Raw genomic sequence first — 20,156 nt, forward strand, 5'->3', positions numbered from 1 at the left:
CCGCGCCGGACCAGACACAAAGCCGATCAATCCCGGCGGCGCGGGGGCGGGGGACGCCCGCCAGGGCTTCCCTTCCGCTCCTCGCCTCCTCCTGCCCCCTCATTAGGACCCAGCCCACACCTCGTCCGGCATCCACGGCCCACCCCCTCCCACCACTCACCCCACAAAAGCAATAGCCCAGCCGCACCCCCACCACCCCCCCGCAGCCCGGGGACAGGCCAGACCTGCCCCTAGGCTGCCCGCTGAGAAGGCGCCCCCGGCAGGGGGAAACTGACATCCATCAGGGTCCGCCCACCGCTCCCCTCCTCTCCCCGGAGCGAATCTCTCCTGCACTCCCGCCCCAGAAGTTGAGGGGCCCCCGCCCGGCCTGCCGCGCTCCGGCCGCCGGGACCCTCGGCCTCCGAGGAGCAGCCAGTTCGGATCCCGGGAAGATGGCGAGGAGGAGCCGCCACCGCCTCCTCCTGCTGCTGCTGCGCTACCTGGTGGTCGCGCTGGGCTGTGAGTTGCTGGGGTACCTCCACCCTCCCACCCACGCGTGCCGGGACCTGGCCCCCAGACCTCCAGTCCCTGGACGCGGCGCTCGCGGACGGCTATCTCCAGGGCCCGGGGCTGCGGGTGCGCCGCGGGGCGTCTGACTTGGCACCCAGCGAGCGGGAATTGGGGCGCAGGCTGGCGCGGGGGCGGTTTGTTCGGCTTATTGTAAATAGCATCTGACTTTGTCAGTTCTGGGTGGAGAAAATTAACAGCCCACACCAGCAGGTTTCTCACCTTCTTCCAAAGTTCGGGTACGTTTTCAAAGACGCACGGACGCGAACAGAATGCAAGAACTCACTAACTACTTGGAAGATGCTAGGATCTCAAGATGGCATCACAGGGAGGCAGGCGCCGGCCACACGCGAAGTGCCAGAGAAGGAAGGGGGTAGTGTTAGAGTTGTCTTGGTTTCTGAGGCTTCCTGCTATACCGGTAAAACGCGGCGCGCTTGTGGGGCAGGGGGATGAGGGGAATTCGTGGCCGTTGAGCCAGAATTACTTTTATCCTCTCCACCTGCCCATCTATATTCAGTTAGGGAAGTCTGGTCTGGGGACTCCAGCCAGCTGCTGTGTCCTCGGGGGACGTCCACAGGAATGATTGTTAAGAAGAGGCAGAAGCTGAATGAACGAGTAGCGGGAGGACGTCCCAAAGCCTATTTCACGGGGTGGTTCTAAACAGGATTTTCACGGATTCTGGGCTCATGAGATTTAAAATCCTGGGAACGTTTCCTATTAGTTGGTTTTCTTCCCGTTAACTTTTTAGGAAAATGGAGGAAATCGAAATAGATCTTAAGCACTTAGGCAATGAAGTCCTCCTTTTTTCTATTGTTTTTCTTGTTTTCCTTTTTCTTGCTCTTTTTTTCTCCCCCCCCCCCTTTTTTAATAGAATGGGTTATTATTGTTGCTATTCAAGTTCTGGTAATATTTAAAATAACCCGCCGGATGAGTGTCTAATACCATAATACAATGACTTTTTCTCACGCTCTTATTGCCGAAGTGAGTATCGCTGAATTCAACGTGATGTGAGCTTTGTTCCTTAGTGGGGGAGGAAGGTGCAAGTTGTCTAAGTGAAGGGGCATGTGCTGACCTATATTATAGAAAATCGAACCAAGAAGGCAAATCTTCACAATAAAACCATTATGCAATTTTGAAATTGGTATCGTGTTGGACACACAAAGAAAAAAATGCAGTAATGGTAAAGGGCAACAAAGAGACAGGCTGGAGGTATTGTCACAAAACTGCTGGGAAAGTTATGTATTTTGTTGACGATCCTAAATTTCAATTAAAAAAGACTGACTTTAGAATTGCTACTAATTAAAAACAGAGAACATGGTTTTACTTTTCTATTCTATTTAGTGATCAAAAGAGAAATACACCCGAAGTTTGAAAGTGTAGCCAAGAAATAACCAAGAGACAAACACAGGCTTAGATGAATGAGCAGAATAACCTCTTCTTCAGACTGGGTAAATCAAACCATTGGCTCGTCTAACCCTGACTCCTATGGGGGAATAATTTGGGAGTATGTGTGGATCTTTTCTATGCTGTTCCCAGGATGCCAAAAGGTCTGGCATTGCAAGAATGTTTTCTTTTCTTTGTTTTTTCTTTTTAATAAACTTAGTTATTTTATAACAGATTTAAAGAAATATTGTGAAGATAGTATGGAGAGTTCCCATATATACCACATCCACTTTCTCCTTTTATTAATATTTTATGTTAGTATGATACATGTCATAATTAATGGAGCAACTTTGGTAATTATTATTAACTAAAGTCCACACTTTATTCAAAGTTCCTTCATTTTTTCCTAATGTCCTTTTTTATTTCAGGATCTCATTCAGGGTACTGTATTACATTTAGCAGTCCTGTCTCCTTAGGCTCCTCTTAGCTGTGACAGTTCCTCAGACTTCCCTTGTTTTTTATTATCTTGAAGTTTGAGGAGTACTGGTGAAGTATTTTGTAGAATGTCCTTTAATTGGTGTTTTTCTGATGTTTCCTCATGACTTCTATATCAGTATGGGCTTATGAATATTTATTTTATACTTTGGATTATAGTCCAATATGATTTTATTTATTTTAGTACTAAAGTTCTTCCAGCTTTGGCCATTGGGAGTTCTTCTAGTGGTTTCTGTATCCTCTAACATACCCCATCATTAATGGTAAATGATAAAATGCATTATATATATATATATATAAAACGATGGGGGATATGTCAGAAGATACAAAAATGTGCATATATATATGCATCTTTGTTTTTAGTGCTTCCTTAGCACTTTGTGTTCATTTCTGGCAACACAAAGTGCTTCAGGCTGATCTTGTATATTTCCTGCTCCAGTCCTAGGATCAGCCATTTCTCCAAGGAGTGCTGGTTCCTTTTATTGGAGAATGGTATTGGAAACCAAGATGTGAGTCTACCACCATACCATCCTGAACACATCTGATTTCATCTGATCTCAGAAGCTTAAGCAGGGTTGGGCCTGGTTAGTGCTTGGATGGGAGAAACCAAGATGTAGGCATTGGATATGCTCATTGCTATCAGAGTGTTGTTGAAAAACAAAAATGTTTTTCAGGACTAAGTTTCACCCCACAGCCCTATTCAGGTTTCATGTCCAACTGCAAAAACAGTATATTAAAGGCTTTGTATATATCAGACACTGTTCTAAGGGCTTTCTTGAATATTGTCTCTTTTTAAGTTCTCAGCAAATGCATGAAACAGAACAAATCTTCAGCTTACATATAATGGCCCCCAAGCCTCAAGAAAGCTCATTCATGTAGGCTGGAAAGAAATGGAACTGGGGTTTGAAGATCTGAGAATTTGTTCCACAGATAATTGGACTTCTCTCTGAGCACTTAACTCCTTCCACTGTCTTCATTCAAAAAAAAAGACTGTGGATTTCTTATTCTCGAATTACATACTCATCTTCTTAATTTCCATCCCCAATATAACTGTACCACCCTTTTGTCCCAATCCTATTTTATATAATATCATGCTTATTCCATTCTTTCCTTTTATTTCTGTTTGTCTGTATTCTTATTTCTTTCTTAGTAGACTGGAAGACTTTTGTTATTACTGCTGCCACTGATATTTGGACTATGAGTTCAGTGTACCTGTTGATACATGGACATTTACTTGTGTGTTTAGTGAAACTATTTTTCTTTACCATGAAAGTGGGAACTCCACGAGGGAAGGAATTTCTTCATGTTTGCTCACCACTGTATGTACAGTGCTAAGCAAAGTGCCTGGTTAATAGTAGATGTAAATAGGCACCTGTTGATCAGATAGGAAGGGCATGAGGTGGAGTAGGTAGAAAAATGGATGGATGGAATTAATGATTGCTATATAAATCATGAAGCCCTAACTAATGCTAAGTAGATGAGGTGTCCGATTTCTTGGAGGTGACACTTAAGCCAAGCAGTTGAATGTGAATGAGAGCAGTGTGCTGTTCCTGACACTACATGGCTGGTAGCAGTTGGTCCTCAACTCTGTACTGGAACCCAAGCCAGGCTACTTGGCCTGAGTCTGTAATCTCTCATCAACTGATAAGGGCTGTGGAGCAGGGAGAGATCTGGATCTTCTGCAAAATCACAAAGTCCTACCCCGGTGGTGAAACTGACCCAAAAGAGCACTCCAGGGAACTAGTGCCAGGAAAATACTGCCCTCTGTAAACATTGTTATGAACAAAGCATCATCATCACTTTGCGGAGGAGGACTGCTTCCATCCTGGCATGGTCTTAATTATCTGATGAACATAAAGGTCAGATTGGGCTTGCTGGTAGACCTGATAACGGTTTTAAAACTGAGACAGAAATGACATTCAAAAGGAAGAAGTCTAAAACAAAAAGTCAGCATAAAGAGAACAGCAAATTCCCCAAGGCTGATAATACTCATTATCCTTCCACCAGAGCAGTTTAATGAGAGGAGCCTATGTACATTTACATATGTTTTCTCTACCCATGGTTTCTATCACATCGGTTTCCTCCGGTTGGTCGGCATTGTTGGTAGAGAAGATGTGTTGAACTATGGAAGCTAGAGCTGCTGTGTTTGTTGAAGTGGGACCAGAAGAAATCTGTAAAGGCCATTATTTAAAATAACCTTTTCATCCCATAGCACTACTGAGTCGGTACTCCAGTATATCTGTATTGCCAGATTGATGCCTTGAGGAAGAGGAAGGTGAATATAGAAAAGGGGAATCAGAGTCTAGGTCAGGTGCTTTCTTTGGCAAAAGCAGAGAAAGAAAACTTAAAACTGGGTACTGTTTTCTTGGGAGGTGTTACTGTTAACATGATCAGAACTCAGAAAAACAATCCAACCATATTCGTTTTCTATTGCTGCAGAAACAAATTACCACAAATTTAATATAACACAGATTTATTATCTTAAAGTTCTAGAGGCCAGAAACCTGAAATAGGTCTCCCTGGGCTGAAATCAAAGTATGGGAAGGGCAGCTATCTCCTGGAGGTTCTAGGGGAGAATCAGCTTCCAAGCTGTTTCTTCCAGCTTCTAGAGACCATTGGCTGGTGGCCCCATTCCTCCAGCTTCAAAGCCAGCAATGCTAGGCTTCTATAAATCTGGTTTTCTTCCATATACCTCCCTCTTGCACTTACAAGGACCCTTATACTTACACTGGACCCACCTAGGTAATCCAGGTTAATCTGTCCATCCCAAAGTTAGCTGGTTAGCAACTTTCATTCCACCTACAACCTTAATTCCTGTTTACCATGTAAGATAACATGTTTTAGGCTCTTGGGATTAGGATGTGGACATTTCTGGGAAACCATCACGCCGACCAAAATTAGGATGTGCCCAATGACAGTGTACTCAGGATTGTAGCCAAGAATATTCTAGATCCCATGGAGCAACCTTAACTTTAACCTTTAAATTATAATTTATAGTGATATAGAACTGTATGTTTCGAGTTCTATTTCAGATTACACAGTGTAGCAGTAAAGAACATGTACTCTGATGCTGAAATCTGTGTCTATTTACTAGCTAACTGTATGATCTGGTACAAGCTATTTGATTTCTGTATGTGTCGGTTTACTGATCTGTAATGGTGACAATCCCAATAATAGACTTACTTCGTAGAGGTAGGTGTAGGGAGAATTGAATGTGTACACATGTATAGCACACTTAGAAAACTGGTCCTGTTGTTATTGATAATATTTGGGGTCAGTGGAGTTAAAGATTCATATTACCATTTATAATGGATCTCCTACATTACTGAGAGTCCTATCCAAACACAAATAATAGGCTGTTACATAAGTATTATACTAATATAAACAGTTTGTTTTATTCACTTTTGTTATTTAAAGGATTTATTTTAAAATGTGTTTTTTTAAAGTTTTATACACATATATCTGTATTATTATAAAATACTCACACGTATATATAGACACCTGTCTATCTATCTACATGAAAAGAATATGCTAGGCAAGTGAAGGAGCAGGGAGGCCATCTCAGATATGGAGGGAACAGTGCTGCACAGAGGTACTTGAGCAAAAGCAAGCAGGAAATGGAAGAAGTTCCTTATGGCCAGAGCATGAAGGACAGGGGAAGACAAAAGGCAACAACCAGGTGGTAAGAAGGCCTTGTGGGACAGATTTAGGATTTTGAATTTATCCCAAAGATGAGGAGAAGCCATTGAAGGCTTTTAAACACTGAGTATCAGTTAGATTCGCCTTTCAAAGAGAACACATTGGATGGAGTGTGGAGAATGGGCAGGATGGGTGGATGGGACATGGAAGTGGGGAGCCCAGTTAGATATTATTGGAGCAGTCCAGTGTTACTTCCTAAGTATTCTTTTATACGGCTTATTGAAAACATGCACATGCACATATATAATTAGACATTTACATTCACCCACAGAAAATCATTTTAAATCTGAAATGTAGTTAATTAAATTTAATCAGGGATTTGAGAAAAACATCTTTTTGGTTTTTAAGGAATTTTTTAAAATGGTGTATGCTACACATGTTTCTAACTCTCTCTTCAGCTCCCAACATCTAAACATGAAACTACCTTTTGGGGCTACTATTTATCATCTTTCAATATTATTCTCTCCCCTCCCCCCTCCCCCCCCCCCCGGGGTTTGTCTTCCTTCAGCATTGTTTTACCTTATTCCTATCTTGCCATCCTTAGGAGGGTGATTGGATTAGATTTGATGGAGAGAAGAGTGACCTTCTGTGTTACTAACTATGTGAGGGTATGCCTGTATGAGAGAGACAGAGACACAGAGAGAGATAGAGAGATAGAGGGATAGAGGTGGAGAGGGGGGAGGAGAGAGGGAGCAGGGGAGAGAAAGAGAGAGAATGTGTGTGCTCAAATGAATGCCTGCTAACAGGACCCACAGAATCCTACTCTTGGAATCCTCAGGCCAGTGAAGGGTTTGGAAATGTTTACAGTTTTAAATTATTCCCACATTTTATGAACAGAGAAGCAAAGAACTACTGGACCTAGTCCCATGAAGGTGTTTCAAGAGCTACACTCTTAGCTCTCCACTGTCTTGGCTCAAACAGTCCTGAGCAAGAATTCTTGTGATTTTTTTTTTTTTAATTTAGTTTAGAGGGAGAGAGAGAATCCCCAACCCCAAGCAGACTGCCCACTGAGCGTAGAGCCCAAAGTAGGGCTTGATCCCAGGACCCCGAGATCATGACCTGAGCTGAAATCAAGAGTAGATGCTTAACGGACTGAGTCACCCAGGCACCCCAAGGATCCTTGTGATCTTAACAGATGGGAGTTTTAGTTCTTAACTGAAGAATTTTGCCTTTCTCTCTCTCTTTCTTATGTCTTGGCAGTTTTTATTTGTTTTGTTAGATTTTCTGTTTTGTTTTAGTTTTCAAAATTTTTCACAGGGACAGTTTGGGACTGAGTTGTTTTTATACTGGTAAGGAGTGAAAAGGCCTAATCTGGTCTTTCTCCTTTATTCTGGGTGTTTCCAGTTCACTCACTTTCCTTTTGACAAAGCAGTCACCTGCTGTTTTTAGTTTTAGCTTTGCTCACACTGTAAAAACTTGCTAAATACTTTATTTATGGGCATAATCAAAGACAAAAATAGATCATTGTTGAATGCATTTACTTACACATTTAACTAAAAACAAGGTGTGTATATGGTAAATTCAAACAGTACAGAAGTGAAAAATAACTCCCCTTTCTAGCCCCCCTGACTTCTATTCCTTACAGATCGCCTACTCTTAAACTTTTTGTATATAGTTCCAGAAAAAATGGGGGAAAAATACATTTCCAGCATATATGAGCATACCTGTATAGTTTCTTTAAAAATAAAAAATCAAAATTTACTATGCTTATTGTTCTGCACCTTCCAACAAATCAAATCATATTATATATGATATTCTGTGCCTTTCTGCAAAACTTTATTTTTTTATTTTTTTAAAGATTTATTTTAGAGGGAGATAGAGCATGCACGTGAGTGGGGGGAGGAGCAGAGGGAGAGAATCCTCAAGCAGACTCGCAGACTCTCTGCTGAGCATGGAGCCCCAGGGTTGGGAGGTTTGATCCCACAACCCACGAGATCTTGACTTGAGCTAAACCAAGAGTCGGAAGCTTAACCAACTGAGCCACCCAGGCGCCCCATGCAAAAATTTATTTTTACTAGTAATTAAACCACAACGCAAAGCTATGTCTCACAAATAGGACTCATGATAACATCTTGCAGAGGCTTTTAAAATCCTTAAGCCAAAGTGCAGCAGGGGTTACCTTCTAGTTAAAACCAACCAAAGTAAGTCGTGAAACAAAATGAATGTAACAAAACAAAGGGAAATAAACTCCCAAACCAGTGACCAAATCTAGAAAGGGAAAAATCCCAACTCCCATGCTATGAAAAAAGTCCAGAGTAGAAGGTAAGGGCCAACACCAGCAATAGCTGAGACTTATAGACAAGTGCAAACTGGTGCTATTTTTAAAGGAGACCAAAGAAGAAGTAATGGCTGCAAATAAAAAGGGAACATGTTGAACTACTGGGAAAGTGCTAAATTTGAAAAGAGAGAATTGTGCTAATGTCTTTAAAAATGCTCTAGAGGCACTTTAAGATAGGAATGGATTCTAATCAGAAGTTGAACTCCCACCGTGGAATAAACAGTAACTCAAGGTCTATATTTGTTCAGTAATCTAAACATGCAGTCGGCTATGTCATTAAAAAAATAGGATAAAAATTCTACATAAGCTAATGGGAGCCGTGGATCATTGGACTTTGGCCCCACACAATGCTTTTGGTCCCAGAACAAGTCATGTGCTTTCATGCCCTGCCTGTGTGGGTGTGTGTGAGGGAGTGAACAACTATGCCATTTTGGATACAATGTTTCTCCTTCCCAAACATCTTCTCTGCTGTTGTGTTGTCATTGTTGCCAAATGCAATTACTCCCTGAAGGTCTAAACCCCTTCTCTTTAACCCTCTCCAGCTCATCTATTCCTCAAAGCTGAAGTCTACCACTATATTACACTCCTGGTGTTCTTGGTATGTTCCTGGTTCTCTTTTGTACTTACTGGGCTACACTGTTACCATGTTTACATGTGTTTCTCTCTGGATTGTGAGTTCGTCAAGGACAGAGACAATACATCTTTGTGTCTCTAGCACCTAGAATCCTGCCTGGCACATAATGATTCTCTAATACGTAATTGAATAGAGGTAAGTAACCTGGAGTTTAATGTTTATTTGTTTCTTAGCTTCGTAAAAGGACATTTTAATACTAAGGCTCCCAGGACATGTATAAAATTAATATTCCCTAATGAATGCATAATTTGACTGCTCTTAAAACTTCCTTCTCCCTCATGAACCATAGCCTCCTTAGAGTTTAGACTTACAAGGTAGTACAGAGACTGGTCTGCCCTATAGAGTTTTAAGAAATTTTGCTGATTGCCTGATGCCTTCTTGTATTGTAAAAGACAAAACAAAACAAAACACACACACACAAAAAAACCCCACATAAGCTCCTCTTGAATTAGTAAGCATTGATTAAAGGTTCAAATGAATCAAACAATACCTTTTCACAAGTTGCCTGAGATAAACTACAACACAGGATGTTAGAGAGTTGTACAAGTACTCTCTGCAAGTACAAGCAGGCGATTCCAGACTTTGCCCTCATGGTCCAATCTCTTTGCCACTCAATTGATAGTATAGCAATCCATGTCCCTCAGTAGGCAAAAGTTTACTAAAAGAGAGGGGAGGGCCTGATAAAGTGATCTTTATTTCCAAACCAAAGATGGTTTTCCTAGGCATTCTTGTCTAGTAATCATATCTTCTTGTGGGATCTTGACACCTGGTCACTAGCAGTGAAAAACTTTCTTCTGGATCCAGGTGACTCATCAACTAGGTCCAAGGGTGTTCTTTCATTGAAAATGCCAAGATTAGATGCATCCTAAGATTTTCAGCTCTATTGTACTACTCTCCCAGAAAATCTGAATGAAGATGCTGAAATGTTCAAAAAATACTGCCTGGAGCACTGGTTCTTCAAACTTTTTTACTCCCTTGTCCTACTTCTCTTAAAAAGAGCATATGCCCCAACATACATTTTTGGTAATGAATTATATACATGTATTTCTGTATCAATAGATTATATTAATTATAAAACACATATAAAATAAGTATCAGACAAATGAGATAATGAAAAATAAATCAGCAATAATGCCCTTGGGGAGAAATGAGGTAATGGTTGCCCTATATTACGGCACTTGATAAAACCTCTGTCGTTAAAACACTGTGAGACTAGCACATGAATAGAATGACAGACCAGTAGAACAGAATATGAAGTCCAGGAATTGGCCCAAGTTCATTTGGAAATTTAGTATAGATGTGAGATGTATCTTTCCACTTATCTATCTATATATAAAATAGGAGCATCTCAAACCATAGAGAGTGCTTAATAAATATTGTTACAATTGGGTAGCCATTTGAGGGGGGGGAAATGGATCGGATCCTGACAGCGTACATGAGGATAGACTCCAAATGAATCAAAGATCTAAATGTCAGTAAGTAATAAATTCACCCCCCCAAAAAATAACAAAAGCATGGATGCATTCTTTTAAAAACTATGTATCAAAAGAGCATCTGCTTGAAAAAAATAAAATACCATACAAAAATCAAAAGGCAAATGACTAATTGGGAAAAAGATATCTGCACTCTAAATCTCAGCCAAAGAGTATTGTCACCGACATGCAACAAGCCCTAAAAATGGAAAGAAAATAAAAATATAAAGAACAAAATGGAAAAATGGTGCACATACAACACAAACTCCAGAGGGTTCCCAGAAGAAAAATTTTAATAGTTCTTCAGATATGACACTGCGCTCAACATCACTTAAATGCAAATTAAACTGTCACAGAGATAATATCTCTTCCCTGCCAGATTAGCAAAAACACATAACTCATCTGCATCCTCAATTATTGAAGCTGTGTGCACGCAGACACTCTCACTGCTGAGGGGCTGTGTAGTGATCTATCTGCTATGGAGAAGAATTCAGCAATAGGTAGACAAATTGCATGTCTACTCTAACTCATCAACCCCACTACTGGGAGCCTGTTCCAAAGCTGTATTTGCAAAAAACAGGACATGATCCAGGCATGGTATTATTTATTTCAAAATTATTTATTATGAAGAAGATTGAACACAATCAAATGCCCATCAATAGGAGATTGGCTGAATAAAGAACAGAATGGTATGCAGTGTAGCCATAAAAAGGAACAAGGGTGATCTCCATGTGTAGGTGTAGCAAAGGAAAAAAGCAAGGTGCAGAACAGTATAATGTAGCATGCTGTATTTTGTGTAAGAAAAAAATACTGGAAGGTTAAATGAAAACCTCTCACAATGGGTGGAAAGGGGCAGAAATGGAACTGATTTCTCTTAATAACTTATTACATAGATTTGGTTGTGTAAACTTAAATGTTCTGTTTCAAAGATAAATTCACCAAAACAGCCATCTAAAAAATTGAAAACAAACGGACAGAAATGAACCTACTGTGTCAAACTAGTGATGTAACCATGCAGAGGAAAGAATTTTTCCAGTCTGAGTTTGGAATATAATATTCCACTGAGTAGTAGAATTCATTTTAAGAATGGGGCCCGTGGGTGGCTCAGTCGTTAAGCGTCTGCCTTCGGCTCAGGTCGTGATCCCAGGGTCCTGGGATCGAGCCCCACATCGGGCTCCCTGCTCCGCGGGAAGCCTGCTTCTCCCTCTCCCACTCCCCCTGCTTGTGTTCCCTCTTTCGCTGTGTCTCTCTCTGTCAAATAAATAAATAAAATCTTTAAAAAAAAAAAAAGAAAGAATTCATTTTAAGGATAAATAAAGCTGCAAATACATTTTCAATGAAAATTATTGAAAGCAGTGGTGTTATTTTGAAATTATACTACAGGAGAATGCAAATCAATAATTATAATAACATAGATATCAAGATTTTCAGTGAAGGAAAAAAGAGATCCAAGTGTTATGTTTTAAAAAACAGTAAAAGGGGGCGCCTGGGTGGCTCAGTTGGTTAAGCGACTGCCTTCGGCTCAGGTCATGATCCTGGAGTCCCGGGATCGAGTCCCGGGATCGAGTCCCGCATCGGGCTCCCTGCTCGGCAGGGAGTCTGCTTCTCCCTCTGACCCTCCCCCCTCTCATGTGCTCGCTCTCTCTAGCTCATTCTCTCTCTCAAATAAATAAATAAAATCTTTAAAAAAATAAAAAAATAATAATAAAAAACAGTAAAAGTCTTATCATGTATATTTGAATTGGAAATATCAGTATGAACTCCTAATGCTTTTTTCATTCCCAAACTGCATATTTCCTATCTCTGTCCACTAAAAAAAGCCTAGATGAAATCACAACCTGTATCAGTTCGTTTTAATGAAGTAACAACCTAAAAAAACCTCGGTAGTTTGCCACCATACACATGACTTTTGCTTTCATCCCCTTTTGGTGGCTCCATGTCAGCTCTGCATGTCCTGTTCTCATTCCAGGCCCCAGCTGAAGGAGCTGACCCCGTTTGGGACAGACAGTCCTCGTGGCCAAAGGAAAAGTGAGAGACGGACTAAACTACGTGTTGGCTCTTAAAGCTGCCACTTACCAGGGCATATGTTCATTGGTCAAAGCAATCACATGGTCAAAACTGCAGCTGGGCTGGGGAAGTGTATCCTGCCAACCAGGAGGCCCTGGATATCACGTGATAATAAGTGGGAAGGAAAAGAGTAGTTGGGAATAATAATAAAATCTATCCTACAACACTATAAAAGTGAGCATACACACTGTGATCTCTAAATACCATTCCACACTAGCAGTGACCGGGGAATCTTTGGAGGAACAACTGATTCCATGTTTAGGGTTGGGCATATAGGAGTCTGGAAACACTTATTTTGTTGTGCCAGAAGGCAAGAGAACTCTCAAAGCTAATGGGGTCATGTCTAAAGGACACAGGAATCAACACGAAAAGTCTCACTGTGGCCAAATTAGAGGCAATTTGAGAATCAAAAATGAAAACAAAAATATTGAAGGCAATTGTTTTTTTTTTATTTTTATTTTTTTAAAGATTTTATTTATTTGACAGAGAGAGACACAGCGAGAGAGGGAACACAGCAGGGGAAGTGGGAGAGGGAGAAGCAGGCTTCCCCGGTGCAGGGCTCGATCCCAGGACCCCAGGATCATGACCTGAGCTGAAGGCAGACGCTTAACGACTGAGCCACCCAGGCGCCCCGAAGGCAATTGATTTAAAGATGCCAAACATATTTTTAAATGTATCAATTATAGACATTAAAAAGAGAGTCAATAAAATTAAAAAAATAATAATAGTAATCATTACACTTTGGTCACCATTAGAACCAAATACATCAGTGGCTCCCTACCCTGATTTTTAACAATCAAAATAAAGAAGTAAGCCTTCATCCTGCTTTCCTTTATGTTTGTATATGTATAACATATAAACTTAAGTGACAGAGAAAATTTTTCTTTATAGAAGTCAAGCTAGTAAATGTGCAAAGATAATAGGAAAAACAATAGAATCTAATCATTATCACCTTGCAACATGTCATTGGTTCAGGATAGGATTATTAAAAATGAGACAAAATGTGATGGGGACCTTTAAAATGGAAGGACCAGTCTGTTCTCATCTAAAACCACTGATTAATCTTAGCATCATTAAAAGTAGGACAATCACTGTGCGAGGAAACAGGAAGCATGTGGCATTCCCTATGTAGTGTTTGTGCTTATCCCTCAAGAAAATAATAATAATAATTGACCTTTATCTGAATCAAGCCTCTAGGCAAGCTACCTTTTCTTTACAGGAGGGTAGATGCACAGATTAAAGACACGGACAAACTTAGAAAGTGAGTTGTTCTACAGAATAACTGGCTAGGTTTCCTCAACAAGTCAATGGATGAGAGGAAAGTATATGGAGCAGGTTAGCTCTGGATTAAAAACAAAACAAGACAAAAAGCTTAAGAAGCAAGTGTAATGCTGAAATGCAGATGTTGATTCAAAAAAGATATTAGGTGAATTTGACTAGGGCAGGGTATTAGATTACACTAAGGAATGAATTATAATATGTTATTTTAATGTTATTGTAGCCATATGTCTTTAGTTTGTATTGATACCTCCTAAAATAATAAAGAAAATTGATAGCTATATATGATTTGCTTTAAAATTTCTCAACAACAAAAAAGATAGATGAAGTAAACGTGGCCATCTTTACAACTGTTGAATCCAAATAATGAGTATATGGAGTCTATTGTTCTGTTCTACTTTTGTGTATATTTGAAAATTTGTCATAGGGGCAGCTGGCTGGCTCAGTCAGTAGAGCGTGCAACTCTTGATCTTGGGGTTCTGAGTTCAAACCCCATGCTGAGTGTAATGATTACTTAAATAAATAAATCTTAAAAAAAAAAAGAAAATTTGTCATAGTAAAAAAACTAAACCTATAAAAAAAAGAATGTGATAAATATATGAAAATTCCAATATTTCTTTTCTTAAGCCCTCTGGGTTTTATTGGACAATCCACCTTTGAGTCTACTGGTTTAAAGAGAAAATAAGTAGACCAAAGTGAGTCTACTTGAAATAACTGCTCTCTTAAACTCTACACCTTCTTAACCAGTATAAGAAACCTGAATTCTGTCTGAATGGGCCCCTTTTTAATCTAGCTAGTCTGTTTCACACTAACGGAAAAATAAAATGCCTGCAAACAAACTGAACATGCTGTCATTAACAAACTCCAAAATCCTGGGTTATATAGCAAAGTCTGTTAGTAAATCTGCATAACAGTGACATTTTTCTTCGTAGTATGGTGTGGACTTTTCAGTTCATTTCCTTTGAAAGGGACTTTAATATTTTATTCCCTAAAATCTAAAAGTACCCATTGGATGAGTACATGTCAGCGTCATAGACTGATGACAAGAAAAGATGAATATGAAAAAGAGAGTTGATTAAATTCCTAAAAATTTAAAGTTTTTCTCTTGCATTTATTTAATGGAGGACAGTCCAATCAAGCCTCTTTCGTCCACCCTCTGGCTCTTCCAAACAACAGAAGAGACTACTTCAGCTTTTTTTTAACAGGGTAAAGGCATATCCAGTGCTTAACATACCAACTCAAGCACATTTCAAAATTGCTCACACTTCCTAAAATATTCATTTAATGCTCAAATTCATGTCATTAAAACTTAATATCAAGTTCCAAATGAGTTCTTTATATGACTTAATTTCCCATAGTTCCTTTAACCTTGAAGACCCCAGAGCTCTAAGGATTCTCTGGAGAAGACTCTGGTTGTGGGGGGAGAGTGAAAGAATTAGAGGCATTTTGAAGCCGCCAGAGACCGTGCCAGGAGCTTATGCACGCTCTCATTGTAGCCATTTATGTCAGAAATGATTTCTATGCGAGATAACACGTTCCCCAAATACACCATGAATTCATGAGCAAGAGAATGTAGGCATTAGTAGAGGCAGGAGTTCACCTCACCTCCCATCCCATTACCTCTTAGAGGGGAAGGAAGACTGCATCATATTCCTCGAATAGAATTTATATTTAGAGTCCTAACTATGTGAACAAGCAAGCCATGTCCCTCTTGCTTGCACCATTCCTACACATTCAACTATTTATCTTTGGGGGTGAGATACCGGAATCTGCTGAGTGATGATGAGATCATTCAGGACAAGGCTTTTTCATTCCATGGGCTGGGACATTTGAGGAAATTGATTTCTTATTATTAGAAAAATAAGAGGACACATAATTTTGGAAAGCAGATACATAAACACCTCTTTTAGAGAGTAAAGTTACCTCACCAGTGAGTGTGTTGAATTTTTCCCCAGAGGATGATGGATTTTCATCTTTTACCTGAAAGAATATCAGTTACATTTTCCATGATGGAGTAACTCAGGGGTACATTCACACTGACTTAAATGGTGGGCAGAATCACGTTCACTTTTTAAGTTGATTAATTTTATAAATTAGAGTTCCCAGTCTATTTGGCAGGGGTACGTTATTGGATTCATAAGTTAAATGTCCAGGTAAAATGTCTCTACTGGAGGGTCAGAGGACCTCCTTATACTTCAAACCATAAATGTCACTTGTTTACAAGGAAGCAAAAAGTATGGCATAAATAAAATAGAGCTTGGGATGCAAAGACCTAAGATTGTGTCAGTTCTGCTCTTAGTTTTTGATAAGGATAAAAAAAAAATAGAAAACTATTTTATTTGGATCTTGTTTTCCTTATTTGTAAAATGAGAGGGTTTGATTTAACGATGATTAGAGTTCTTCATAATTTAACATTTTGTTTTCAAATGGGAAAAAAATGTACCATACTTAGATGCTAAAATTATTTTGTATGGTGTTGAGAACTTGTTTACATTCTAAACTGCCTCTTTCAGAGTTCTTATTGGTTAGAACACAGAGCTTGTTTTGAAAAAGAGCAAGAAATGGCTTGGTATTCATGGAGTTGATTGTATATTATGTATAAAGTCTCTATTTGATGCAGTAGTCGTCAGGAAGTTGCTAGAAGTTTTGAAGAATGAAGCAGTATACCAAAAGATGGTATTTAGGGCGCCTGGGTGGCTCAGATGGTTGAGTGTCTGCCTTCGGCTCAGGTCATGATCCCAGGGTCCTGGGATCGAGTCCTGCATCAGGCTCCCTGCTAGGCGGGGAGCCTGCTTCTCCCTCTGCCTCTGCCTCTCTCTCTCTCTCTGACTTTCATGAATAAATAAATAAAACATTTAAAAAAAAAAGATGGTATTTAGGGTAACCAATAATTTTGAGCCTTACATATAGGATAGACTTAGAAGGAAAGAAGTGACGATAGCCCAAGTATTAGGTAAAAGGGTACAGAATTAAGATAACAGCTGCCAAAATTGTTTAGGAACAGTTAAATCCAGAAGACATTGAAAATAGAAATTGGTAAGATTTAGTGGTTTTATCAAGGTTTCATAAATGAGAAGCAGAGGCTCGGAATATTTTTAGGGAGACACAGAGGCAGGACTTGAAGTTAGAACTGCTGACTCCAGATCCCATTTTTTTTTTTTTCCTATTTGGGAGATGAAGACACTGGGAAGTGTAAGGAAAGTTAGAAGGCTGAGGAGACTTTTAGGGGAAATGGAAGGCGCTCTTTTCTGGTGTTCAAAGGCACAAGGAGAAGAGAGGGGAATCTCTGTGTTGTCATGTATGGATTTAGAATCAGCATACAGTATCTCACAGGGGCACTGCAAGGATGACTCATTTTTTTCTGTCATAATAAGAAAATAATTTAAGTATTCCATTTAGAGTGTGGGTAATGGCTTAAAAATCTTAATATGTTATTATAATGCCTTCTGACATTTAATGTCTGACACTTAGTAGTATGACCACTACAAATGTGTGGTTGTCTCTTAACATATACAAATGCCTTCTGTTCACAACTCAAATTGAATTCAAAGCAATATTAACCTGAGGGTAAGCCATAAGCCCGAAATAAATATTTCATGATCTGAAAATATTGTTTCACTAAATGGGAAAAATATCCAAACATGAGCTCATCCAATATTGTTGAGGGATTTATTATCAAATTTAGTCACACTGTAGCATCACAGATCATTTGAAAGGGAAATAGAAAAAGTCCCCATAATTTTCTGGCTTTTTTCCTAGAAGTTAATATCAAAAGAAAAACATGAATATCGTCATAAGCAAAAATAAATATTTTCATATATCACACACTTCCTAAATTTTTTGTATGTATTATCTTTTAAATTGCTATGTGCTATCTGATAGTAGGACACAAAGATTTTTTTTTTTCCCTTTATTTTGAAATGAAGAATAACTCTTTCAGCTAATTTCTGTGGTACCATTTTGTAATTTCTTCTGTCTTTTACTACTTCCCAACTTTAGTTTCCATGGGAACAGGATCAGTCAGAAAATATTTGGGACTCTTTCAGCATGTTGAGTCCAAGATTCCTAATTAGGCTTCAGGCACTTGCAGTTTAATTATGAGTGTCTGTGTTATATCTTTGAAGGTAACAAAAACTGGGTTAAGATTTCACGATATGTTTGCCGTTTCAAAGATTTTTATTAAAGATTTGGATCAGAGAGCTTTAAAATCATTTAAGTATGTGGGAGAACATGCCTGGAAAAAAAGAAAGAAAGAAATATCTTTAGGCGTACTATTCTTGACAGATAAGAAAACTTAAGAGACACCAATTATCCCAGTTAGATCATCAAAATTGGTTAAATGTTTCTTAGCTGAAAATGTTATCCTTGGAAATGCAGCATATTGTGAGTAGGCAGAATTATATTGGGCTTAGATCTGGAGCAGGGAGTAATTAAAAATCAAAAGAGGTGAGAGAAAATTACAGAATTGAAAAGCCACCAAACTCTACCAAAAAGGTCTCAATAAACCCTGTGTCCTCTCCAATACCTCCTTTGTAGTTTTATCGTGAGAACAATTACCACCAGTGGAACATGGGAGATCATAGGTTTACCCTTAAAATATTAACTTTATAGGCCATGTGACATCAGCTGTGTAAGTGGAGAATACTCAGTTTGTAATAGTTTGAAATGCAAAGCTTTCAGGTTTCTATTAGCTGAATGTGTGTTCAAGGAATTTGATGGGGAGCTACCAATGGGTGTTGCTGCCCCAGGGAGTGTTGTGGAGTTCTGGGGACCTATTTGATTGTCACAATGATGGGTGGATGCTATACACCTGCTCGGCAGGGATCTGTGTGGCGGACAGTGTTGTAAAATGAAGAACTTCCCTGTGTCCCTCGCCCTTCATCCTTCATCTGGCAGTTTCTACTGCGTGTTCATATAAGTGAAAACTTTATAACTATCTGAGCCTATAACTTACACTAATTTAGCTGTAAACAGAATTTTTTTTTTTTTTTGCACAGCCTTAATGCATAACTAAATATCCACAGTGAGTCTGTTCTTTATTTTCCTGTTTCGTTTGCAATGGCTTCAGGTCTTTTTTTCTTTTTTTTTTTTTTAAAGATTTTATTTCTCTTTTTTTTTTAAAGATTTTTATTTATTTATTTGACAGAGAGAGACACAGCGAGACAGGGAACACAAGCAGGGGGAGTGGGAGAGGGAGAAGCAGGCTTCCCGCAGAGCAGGGAGCCCGAGGCGGGGCTCGATCCCAGGACCCTGGGATCATGACCTGAGTCGAAGGCAGACGCTTAACGACTGAGCCACCCAGGCGCCCCAAAAGATTTTATTTCTTTATTTGAGAGAAAGAGAAAGAGAGACAGATAGCAAGAGAGGGAAGAGGGTCAGAGGGAGAAGCAGACCCCCAGCTGAGCAGGGAGCCCGATGTGGGACTCGATCCCAGGACTCCAGGATCATGACCTGAGCTGAAGGCAGTCGCTTAACCAACTGAGCCACCCAGGCGCCCCAGGTCTTTTTCTCTTAAATCCAGTTTAACATAGTATAGATAGACTAATACCTGAATTCTTCATCATTGTGTATGCTAGTGTACTCATGTATAAACATTTATAGATTGAAATATATAATATTTTACTATATACTGTTTTATTTTTATTTCTCTTTAATATTAAAGGAACATTATGTTTAGTTTTCCAAATTTTATACATGCATATATGTTTATATGTATATATGTATACACATATATCAATAGAAAATGTTATATTACCCATAAATTTTGTTTCAGGATAGTAAAGGGGCATGAAAAATTTATTAGAAAAAAAGGTCTGGGGTGCGTGGGTGGCTCAGTTGGTTAAGTGTCTGCCTTTGGCTCAGGTCATGATCTCAGGATCTTGGGCTCCCGCTCAGCAGGGAGTCTGCTTCTCCCTCTCCCTCTGTCCCTCCCCCACCCCCCCTCGTGCGTGTGCGCGCGCTCTCTCTCTCTCTGTCTCGCTATCTCTCTCTCACACTCTCTCGCTCTCAAATAAATAAAATCTTTAAAAAAAAGAAAAGAAAGAAAAAGAGGTTCTGGTAGTGCTGAAAACCAACCAATTAAAATAAATGGATGCAAATTAACATGTATTTCATTACTGCAGTAAATTCTTCAGTTTGTGGAAGACAGGAAACTTATATATACTATTTTTAGGGAAGCAGTTTTTCCCTTTTCAGGGTTCATTTTTAGCTGATGTGAGAGAAGAAATTAAATGGGAGAAAAATATTAAAATAATGACTCTATAGAATGCACTGAAGAATAACTGTTCATATGCACCCGTGTTTC

At 39.4% G+C, this 20,156-nt stretch overlaps 1 protein-coding gene and 1 long non-coding RNA gene across 4 annotated transcripts in view; both read left to right on the forward strand.

The window, feature by feature from the left end:
• The window catches only part of JAM2 (junctional adhesion molecule 2), a 427,760-nt gene continuing 407,604 nt past the window's right edge, over nucleotides 1-20,156 (forward strand). The window contains exon 1 of one of the 3 annotated variants that reach the window (XM_081802315.1): nucleotides 1-498. In XM_081802315.1, coding sequence (XP_081658441.1) covers nucleotides 432-498 — 67 coding nt within the window. In that variant the 5' untranslated portion in view covers nucleotides 1-431. Of the gene's footprint in view, nucleotides 499-1,945; nucleotides 1,995-20,156 lie in introns of those variants that run through there. The other 2 variants (XM_081802327.1, XM_081802319.1) reach the window with 2 other exon arrangements.
• LOC145716873 (uncharacterized) lies at nucleotides 9,179-14,714 on the forward strand. The gene is made up of 2 exons (XR_014139829.1): nucleotides 9,179-11,575; nucleotides 11,799-14,714. It is a non-coding gene; the product is annotated as an uncharacterized LOC145716873 (long non-coding RNA).

Source organism: Leptonychotes weddellii, chromosome 1 (genome assembly GCF_054177405.1).
Source record: "Leptonychotes weddellii isolate Sample4059 chromosome 1, ASM5417740v2, whole genome shotgun sequence".
Taxonomy (NCBI): domain Eukaryota; kingdom Metazoa; phylum Chordata; class Mammalia; order Carnivora; family Phocidae; genus Leptonychotes; species Leptonychotes weddellii.